Raw genomic sequence first — 10,402 nt, forward strand, 5'->3', positions numbered from 1 at the left:
AGACGGCAGGCTTCTGTCCCCTCCTTACATACAGACGGCAGGCTTCTGTCCCCTCCTTACATACAGACGGCAGGCTTCTGTCCCCTCCTTACATACAGACGGCAGGCTTCTGTCCCCTCCTTACATACAGACGGCAGGCTTCTGTCCCCTCCTTACATACAGACGGCAGGCTTCTGTCCCCTCCTTACATACAGACGGCAGGCTTCTGTCCCCTCCTTACATACAGACGGCAGGCTTCTGTCCCCTCCTTACATACAGACGGCAGGCTTCTGTCCCCTCCTTACATACAGACGGCAGGCTTCTGTCCCCTCCTTACATACAGACGGCAGGCTTCTGTCCCCTCCTTACATACAGACGGCAGGCTTCTGTCCCCTCCTTACATACAGACGGCAGGCTTCTGTCCCCTCCTTACATACAGACGGCAGGCTTCTGTCCCCTCCTTACATACAGACGGCAGGCTTCTGTCCCCTCCTTACATACAGACGGCAGGCTTCTGTCCCCTCCTTACATACAGACGGCAGGCTTCTGTCCCCTCCTTACATACAGACGGCAGGCTTCTGTCCCCTCCTTACATACAGACGGCAGGCTTCTGTCCCCTCCTTACATACAGACGGCAGGCTTCTGTCCCCTCCTTACATACAGACGGCAGGCTTCTGTCCCCTCCTTACATACAGACGGCAGGCTTCTGTCCCCTCCTTACATACAGACGGCAGGCTTCTGTCCCCTCCTTACATACAGACGGCAGGCTTCTGTCCCCTCCTTACATACAGACGGCAGGCTTCTGTCCCCTCCTTACATACAGACGGCAGGCTTCTGTCCCCTCCTTACATACAGACGGCAGGCTTCTGTCCCCTCCTTACATACAGACGGCAGGCTTCTGTCCCCTCCTTACATACAGACGGCAGGCTTCTGTCCCCTCCTTACATACAGACGGCAGGCTTCTGTCCCCTCCTTACATACAGACGGCAGGCTTCTGTCCCCTCCTTACATACAGACGGCAGGCTTCTGTCCCCTCCTTACATACAGACGGCAGGCTTCTGTCCCCTCCTTACATACAGACGGCAGGCTTCTGTCCCCTCCTTACATACAGACGGCAGGCTTCTGTCCCCTCCTTACATACAGACGGCAGGCTTCTGTCCCCTCCTTACATACAGACGGCAGGCTTCTGTCCCCTCCTTACATACAGACGGCAGGCTTCTGTCCCCTCCTTACATACAGACGGCAGGCTTCTGTCCCCTCCTTACATACAGACGGCAGGCTTCTGTCCCCTCCTTACATACAGACGGCAGGCTTCTGTCCCCTCCTTACATACAGACGGCAGGCTTCTGTCCCCTCCTTACATACAGACGGCAGGCTTCTGTCCCCTCCTTACATACAGACGGCAGGCTTCTGTCCCCTCCTTACATACAGACGGCAGGCTTCTGTCCCCTCCTTACATACAGACGGCAGGCTTCTGTCCCCTCCTTACATACAGACGGCAGGCTTCTGTCCCCTCCTTACATACAGACGGCAGGCTTCTGTCCCCTCCTTACATACAGACGGCAGGCTTCTGTCCCCTCCTTACATACAGACGGCAGGCTTCTGTCCCCTCCTTACATACAGACGGCAGGCTTCTGTCCCCTCCTTACATACAGACGGCAGGCTTCTGTCCCCTCCTTACATACAGACGGCAGGCTTCTGTCCCCTCCTTACATACAGACGGCAGGCTTCTGCCCCCTCCTTACATACAGACGGCAGGCTTCTGCCCCCTCCTTACATACAGACGGCAGGCTTCTGCCCCCTCCTTATATACAGACGGCAGGCTTCTGCCCCCTCCTTATACACAGACGGCAGGCTTCTCCCCCCTCCTTATATACAGACAGCAGGCTTCTGCCCCCTCCTTATATACAGACAGCAAGCTTCTCCCCCCTCCTTATATACAGACGGCAGGCTTCTGCCCCCTCCTTATATACAGACGGCAGGCTTCTCCCCCCTCCTTATATACAGACGGCAGGCTTCTCCCCCCTCCTTATATATAGACGGCAGGCTTCTGCCCCCTCCTTATATACAGACGGCAGGCTTCTCCCCCCTCCTTATATACAGACGGCAGGCTTCTCCCCCCTCCTTATATACAGACGGCAGGCTTCTCCCCCCTCCTTATATACAGACGGCAGGCTTCTCCCCCCTCCTTATATACAGATGGCAGGCTTCTCCCCCCTCCTTATATACAGACGGCAGGCTTCTCCCCCCTCCTTATATACAGACGGCAGGCTTCTCCCCCCTTCTTATATACAGACGGCAGGTTTATCACATGACTATTTCTTGAATTGGTTGGCTATAAGGCCATGTGCAGACGGACTGTTTTTGAGGTATTGTTTTTAAATGGGTCCACTATGGGAGAAAAATAAAGTAAAGCCTAAAACATCTTCCTACTGTACAACGACGGCTGTTCTCACGTTATTCGCTTTTCCTTTGCTTCAGGGATATACAGACACCAAGCGTTACAAGCAGTGAGCGGAGCGTTCATTCTCCAGGAACCTCCTGCTGTGAATCTGCTCAATACTTTACAACAGGAATCAACAGGAAGACTCAATCACGCTACGGCATTTTTTTACCTCATAAAATATATATTATATATTTGCTCAAAAGCAGAAAACACTTGAAAAAAAAAATTAAAAAAGGTAGTAGTAATAACAATAATAGGTAGTAATAGTAATAATAATATTATATTATTATTATTATTATTATTATTAATAGTACAAATATATAGAGAAAACGCCACATCAAAGGAGCGTTTCCAGAAGTGTTTTCCGCTTGACAAAATCGTCATTTTTGACAGACTCAAAAAGTAAAATAATTAATGGACGATATTTACCACAGATACAAGCGAGTAACGCTGCCTGACCTTCCCGCTCTGCTGCCGCCTCCTGGAATCGGCTTCTTAAGAGGGAAGATTCTTTTCTCTCATTCGTTGGTGCTCATCAGCCACCTCTGCACTAACAGCTCTTCTGATTGGCTAGTGTACAATGCTCTGATTGGCTGATGCTTCTTCTCTCTCTGCTGTGTGGTGATCATTGTTCTGATTGGCTCTTGTGTACAATGTTCTGATTGGCTGATGCTTCTCTTTACAGTACAGTGATTGGTGGAGCACCTATGACTCCTGCTGGCTAGCTCTGCTTGCTGTCAGTGAATGTAAAGGCTGACAAACCCTACAGACCTTTTTTTTTTTTTTTCACTGCAGAGGATTTGCTACAATGTATTATTCCAGGTAAAATGTATCAACCTGGAGTTGAGGTTTTTAGCTCAGGATTGTCTACACTGGATACAATAATGGCAAGCTTTCTGCTGGGAGTAGTATGATGTCTGTATTGGTTTTCTCATCTGCCTGTTTTTAAACAATGTTTTACCTCAGAAAAAGAATCAGCTGCGATCCCCTGCTGTAATATCTGTACTGTCCCCATCCCCCTGCCCAGGAGCTGTGCTATGATCAGACCGGGTTCCTGCATGGTCAGACACGACCATTACACAGGGGAACATTTATAAGATTATCTCAGCACGGGAACATTTTATTTAAACACATCCAATTGTGGAACTTATTATTATTCCAAGATCTATTGATTAAAATTAACTTTTGTTTGTGGGAAAAACCCCTTTAAAGGGAATGTGTCGTCAGAAAATTATCTAGTGTTTAAATAAAAATGTTATAGTTTCTAAAACTTTTTAGTCACTCTTAAAATATATTAAAAAAAAAAAAATACAGAAATTTTGGAGTTTTCATTCTGACCTGTTCTGTAGAAAACACTTCTCTGTAGTGACATCACCATAGAAACGATTACAAAAAGGTAACACCTCTATATACAGTAGATAACCCGGGATCCAACATTCACAATAGGTGATGTCTCAGCTCACCTGCTCCTCCTCCTCCTGTACAATGACAGATAACACTTCTATATATAGTTGATAACACAGGATCCACCATTCACAAAAAAGTGATGTCACAGCTCACCTGCTCCCCTCCCTGCAAAGGTCACGCCCACAACATTTTCCCATAGAAGTCATCTCTAGTCTACTCTTTCCTATGGTCCATGTGGCTGCTGTAAACTATGACCCCAATTCAAGAGAATGCCAAGAGTGTGCAAAGCAGTCATCATAGCAAAAGGTGGCTACTTTGAAGAACCTAGAATATAAGACATATTTTCAGTTGTTTCACACTTTTTTGTTAAGTATATAATTCCATATGTGTTAATTCATAGTTTTGATGCCTTCAGTGTGAATGTACAATTTTCATAGTCAATAAAATATAGAAAAATCTTTAAATGAGAAGGTGTGTCCAAACTTTTGGTCTGTACTGTATAGCTATATATTCGGCACACCTCATACCTCTTGTGATTTCTCGGCTTATTAACAATTGGCGTTCCATCTGCTAATTGCAGGAAATTATAGCTTCATTGTCAATTCATAAACAAGCGGAAGATTTGCATACATCTGCTAACAAAGTCATCAAATGTGACACAGTGACTGGCAGGCAGCAATCCTCCCTGGCACGGTATAAGGGCATAATTGAGCCTCCTCCGAGAGTTATAATAATGGTCTGTTTTAATTACGTTTGGAAATCCTGTGCGATCATTTCTAGACTATAGAGCTGAAAATTAATGAAGTCTGCCCTCGTTTGTGAAACTGGCGAGGAACCTTCAGTACCAAAAACAGATTTTTAACCCCTGGGAGTGAATTACACGTCAGCACAATGTTCAGGTGGGGGGGGGGGGTCGTAAAAATAAAAAAATAAAAGCGGGAGCATTGCAATCCCTCAACTTGCCAGAGAGAGGAGAACTTTATAGAATAATAACATGTTACTTGCCTCTACAATCCCCCATCGTTCTAGTCCTACCACTCGCCGGTCTCCACCATGATCGTATGTGGCGATGTCCCATCTGTTCAGTCACCTGACAGCTGAAACTACTGATTAGCTGCAGGGTCAGCAGACAGATGACAGGGCGTCCTCCCACCTTACCCTGCAGTCAATCAGTAGCCTTAGTGGTTTCTGAAACAATATAATTAAAGGGAAATTCCACTTCGAAGCAAAGGTAAAAGATTATTTCCTCCTGATCTGACCTAATGTTACTTGCTCCAGTGCCGGGCAATGCACCTTCCTGTCATGGTTGGATTCCAATGCTCTTCTAGGTGTCAGGTGGCAATGGCAACCTTGCACACTCCTGTGGCATCACTTTAACAGGCCATATAACCGAGCTCATCTAGTTTACACACACACCACTTCTCTGTGCCAGTTTTGCATGTGCGGCCTAACAAACTCTGCTATATATCTTGGTATCTTCCTATATCGCTGGCCAATGCTGCCTTGCATTCTGTGACAAACCCAGATCTGCTGTATCGCTGTCATATCTGCATTGGACTCTGTGACAAACCCAGCTCTGCTCTATCACTGGGTACTCTGCTTTAAGACTGCCAGCTCTGCATTGGTCCATTTCAACCTCAACTCTGCTACATTGATGAGTCAACCATGTGTCACAACAGTAACACGCACACGTTCGGGACGTCGTGCTACTCACTGCATTCGCCGCTCTGCTCCTCCCAGTATCAGGCCGCCGCACTGAGTCAATCTGCAACACTTCCAACTCTGTTTCATATCCCTGCTGTCTCCACCTGGCTATAGGGAGGAGCGGCAAGATCCTGCAGGAATTTAACCCTGCTGTGTCCTGCAGGGTTTGCCTTCCCCAATCTAGCCCCTGCCAGCAGTGGATATATTAGGCTGCTCCTCCTCCTGTTCTGTCTGTGTTTTCTTGTCTTGCCTTCCCAGTTTCTGATCCGGCTGGTTTACCTGTTCAGCTTGACATCTCCATTCCTGATCCCAACTTTGTATAGTGAACCCGTGCTGCCTGACCCAACCTCGGACCATCTGACTACGCTTCTGTTTCGTCCTTCTCTGCCCTGCATAACTGCTCTAGCCCAGGGGGTCAGCTGCTGCAGGTCCGGACACTGCCCTGGCGTGACACCTGGTGACTACCTGCAGCCAAGCCTATCTTCACCCCCAGAACGAAAGCCAGGTAGTCGATTAGTCACGCCCCTCCTGGGTAACCCCCGACCCATGGTCCACACCCACCCACCGCCGTCACGCCAAGCTGTATCACTGCTGGTTCTGCAACTCTGTATCAAACTTAGCTCTGCTAGAATATATTTTTTAATAGCTTTCCAAAAGAGAACAACCCAAATATTTGTATTTGTATGGAGTGTTTTTGCCATTTTTGTAGGAGAGAGAAATTATGCTACAGAACCCGATCTCCACATTTGTATCAAGCAAACACTTAATAAGAAATGTAACGATTATTCTGCTGCGAACAAGCAAAATAAACAGCCGGCAATTCACCAATCATTAAGACTAAGTGTCCTGCATGAGCAAAATAAATAGCAGATAAATTATTTGGAGGACTTAATTTCTTTCTATGCCAGCGATCCAGACAACAAGTCAGGGAAGGCAGGGAACAAGGTACTAAACGGCTGCTTAAAGGGAATGTGCAACCACAACCAACCCCACATCCTCCCAAATGGTGGCAGCTCTCCTACGAGAGGACTGATCGATGGCGGTCTAGTTGCTGAAATCCATCCTAAAGGCTCCTGGACTTTGTGAATAGAAGAAAAATAAGGGACAATTATCAGAATGTCTGCAAATGGGTCTTGTTTTAGGTCTGTATTAGTTTGGGGGGGGGGGGGGTCTCGTCTGAGGGTTTTAGAGGGCCTCATAATGGGCCTGTGGTGTTAGGGGATTTCGTCTGTGTCCTGTATTAGGGGGTCTGGCCTGAGGTTGTATCTTTTTATTTTATTTTAGGGAGACTGGTCTGCCTAAAATAGTGGGCCTATAGTTTTAAGGTGGTGGGGTCTGGTCTGCGTTCTTTTAGTTTAAGGGATCTGGTCTGAAGAGGATTTTTTGGGGGGGCAGTCTGGTACAGAGTGTGTAATTTTAGGAAGTCGTGTCTTTGTTCTCTTAGTTTAGGCATCGGGTCTGAGGTTACGGTATAGGGGGGGGGGGGTCAGGTCTGCAATTATTTATGGGACTGTATTTGTTTAGAAGGTCTGGTCTGGGGTCTGTATTTCTTTAGTAGGAATGGATACAGGGTCTTATTTATGCCACTAGCAACGATATCACAGCTTTTCTGAGGCAGTTTAGTGACACTAGGTCCGAGATGTAGACTTAACTGAACGTCACCATCCTGCGGCCGATTAATCAGAACCAACATAGTACTTTCAGGAGAAGTGTGCGACATAACATATTTTTCATGCAATAAAGTAAATGGGACACTGGTCAAAAGTTTGACCATGATGCGCTGTCAGGGTCACTAATAATGCAGAAGGGTAAACAAAATATCTTTTTTTTTTAATCAAATGGCGCCCTCTTGTGGTAAAAAATAAACACCCCAAAGCCATCATAATTTATGCCATAAAAGTCATGTAAATTCCATCAAAAATGTCCTGATTGCCGTATATTTCTTACGCTGACGGAGAACAGCTCGGTGATGTGCCAAATTCACTAAAAGGTGCAATTTTTCTAAAGAATTAGGAGTCCAGCAGACTTGATGAATCAGGCAAAAGGTTTTGTTTTTTTGTTGTTTTTTTTAAAGTGTAGAAATCCAAACTTGCCATCAAAAGAAATCAGCATCAGAAAACCATGTGGCTTTTCAATGCAGATTTCAAAGCTTTTGGTGGGTTATTTTTGCACGCTTTTGTTTTTTTATTATTTTTTGCAGACTTTGACTTCAATAGAAAGTTTGAAGAGTAGGTCACATGGAATCTGCATAGAAGGGACCTTTTTTTTGCGAAGATTTTTAAAACTTTGTTAGAAAAATGTGGTTTTCCCATTGAGATGAATAGAGAAGATATTCAAAAGAATGTTTGATGAGTATTTTGGTGCAGAATTCACTCTTAAATCCAAGTGAAAAAAAAATCTCTTTAGCATGGTAATTTATACTGTGGATTTCAATCAGCACCACAGGTTGGTTTACGATGTATGGGGAGTGGCGGTAAGCTGCTGTTAGATAACTCTGGTGGTAGCTCATCTCCCCTAAGGGTAAAAAAAAAAAAAAAAAAGGATCAAGCATGTAGAAATTGAACATGCCCAATCTTTCTTTCCCAACACACCTGCCATTAATGACGAGTTGGGAGGCTCCCCACATACATTAGAAGGCTGGACAGCTTCTCCACAATAGGTGGGTGCTGCCAACATATAAGACGGCCCTGAGGATTTTTCGATGCTTACGCAAATCCTGACGATTATGCCATCAAGAGTGATGTCCACCACTACAAGAGGGGCTTATTTAAGGGTACAGTGCCGTAATCATGTTTTTAGCATTATGGGTGGTGCAGAAAAGTAGACACTAGTCATCTTTAAGAGGTGGAACGATCTCTCCAAATAACATACGAACATTCAATTTGCAGCTACTGATTAGCCATGAGTTTTACAATTCATTCTCCAATTTATGGCATGCTGCAAAATTATGGGTGTGTCCCTTTAAATCAGTCAATATCACTTAAAAAAAAAAAAAAAAAAAAAAAAAAAGTATTCTCATTTCAAAGTTATGGCACATTTTTGAGATCTAGCGCTTATGATCGGAGGGGGCCCTAACCTCACCAATCCTGAAAATGAAGGGGGGGCAGCACCACTTTATCAGGACTGAAGCCTCTTGGTTCTCAGGATCAGCGGGGTCACAGATGTCAAACCATCACCATATCCTACTCATACACCATCACTTTGTAATAAGGGAATACCCCTTTAATAATCTATACAAAGCATCTAGAAGAAGTAAATTGTTACCTTGCATGTTCCGTCCATGGATGCAGAGAGCAGTAAATGACTGGATGATTTTACCGGACACCACTGGACCCGGTTCACCGGACCCGTATGCTCCTTCATCTGGAAAATCACCTTTTTAGGAATCCCACTGTTACTGTACTTTAGAGGCAAATGAGGTCCAAGATATTCAGAGACTCTGTAGATATTCCTAGCAGAGTGGCTTATGTGGCCTTGCGACCCTGTGGATGCATCACTTTCAACCTCTGCAGCCATATTGGATTGTTCTGACCTCAGTCTTTTAGGAATGTACGGCTTCACCACCCCTCCACCGCCGGGCAGAGGTCTCTTCTGAGAGGACAGAATGGAGGTCGTCATTGCAGAATTACTCAGCCCCTTCTTACATGTAGGACTATAATTTGCATTGCGCGCAGAGTTCTGATGTGTCAGGATGAAGTTTGTGCCACAAGACGAGGAGTCGATCAACCCAGCAAGGCTTCTGGGGTGCACAGAAGGGTCGCTCTGTGTCTGCTGGTGCAAAACATGCATGGGGGGAGCTACAGTGACTTGGGGCGTATGGGGATGTCCGTCATCTTCTGTCTCCGAATCAGAGTCGTCATAAGTCACTAATGAGTTCATTCTTGGAAACAAGAAGAAAGGACCCTGATGATACAAAGATACAGAGAAACATAAGTATATGCAAACAAATATATACACATACACTGGATATATCATCACATGTAATGACAGGGGGCCGATAGGTGCAGGGTTACACAATATTAATACCTACTGCGCAAACTTTCTCCTCCATCCTAAACAAATACAGACCCCAGAACAGGCCCCTTTGCACGATATAGACCCAGGTAACCCTCCTAAACAAATAGAGACATTGAGCCAGACCTCCTAAAGAAATGCAGACCCTGCACAAACACCACTAAACATATACAGACATAGACCACCGCTCTGCCAGCACCTGTCATGAGAGAGCGCCGCTCTGCCAGCACCCGTCATGAGAGACCCCCACTCTGCCAGCATCTATAATGAGAGACCCCCACTCTGCCAGCATCTATAATGAGAGACCCCCACTCTGCCAGCATCTATAATGAGAGACCCCCCACTCTGCCAGCATCTATAATGAGACCCCCCACTCTGCCAGCACCTGTAATGAGAGACCCCCACTCTGCCAGCACCTGTAATGAGAGACCCCCACTCTGCCAGCATCTATAATGAGAGACCCCCACTCTGCCAGCATCTATAATGAGAGACCCCCCACTCTGCCAGCACCTGTTATGAGAGACCGCCACACTGTGCTACCAGTGATGAGAACACCGCCAGCAATGAGAGACCACCACACTACATAACATATACAGTCACTGACAGGTAGGCTGGACACCATCGCCCCTCAGTGTATACACAGGACCCCACTCACTCAGTGACAGCTGCACTGCATGCTGGGAACTGCTCTAATCCATCACTGACACACAACATTGAACATGTGCAGATACAAATTCATTCCCCCTGAAACGAGACCTCCGAACAAAGAGTTCCGCTCTGCTACCACCAACCCTGCGCGCTGGGAATCTCTTCCGTTCTGTATGTGCACACTATCCGTATTGGCGGCGCTTT

The 10,402-nt window shown here is 46.1% G+C and overlaps 1 protein-coding gene across 3 annotated transcripts in view; it reads right to left on the reverse strand.

Moving 5' to 3' along the window:
* WDR25 (WD repeat domain 25) overlaps positions 1-10,402 on the reverse strand; it is a 141,637-nt gene that overhangs the window by 130,807 nt on the left and 428 nt on the right. Inside the window, exons 1-2 of one of the 3 annotated variants that reach the window (XM_073638411.1) lie at positions 10,206-10,323; positions 8,801-9,439 (exon numbers count right to left, since the gene is read on the reverse strand). In XM_073638411.1, the coding sequence (XP_073494512.1) occupies positions 8,801-9,415 (615 nt within the window). In that variant the 5' untranslated portion in view covers positions 9,416-9,439; positions 10,206-10,323. The other 2 variants (XM_073638412.1, XM_073638410.1) reach the window with 2 other exon arrangements.

Source organism: Phyllobates terribilis, unplaced genomic scaffold (assembly GCF_046119375.1).
Source record: "Phyllobates terribilis strain yellow unplaced genomic scaffold, ASM4611937v1 Scaffold_7__3_contigs__length_470593459, whole genome shotgun sequence".
Classification (NCBI taxonomy): Eukaryota; Metazoa; Chordata; class Amphibia; order Anura; family Dendrobatidae; genus Phyllobates; species Phyllobates terribilis.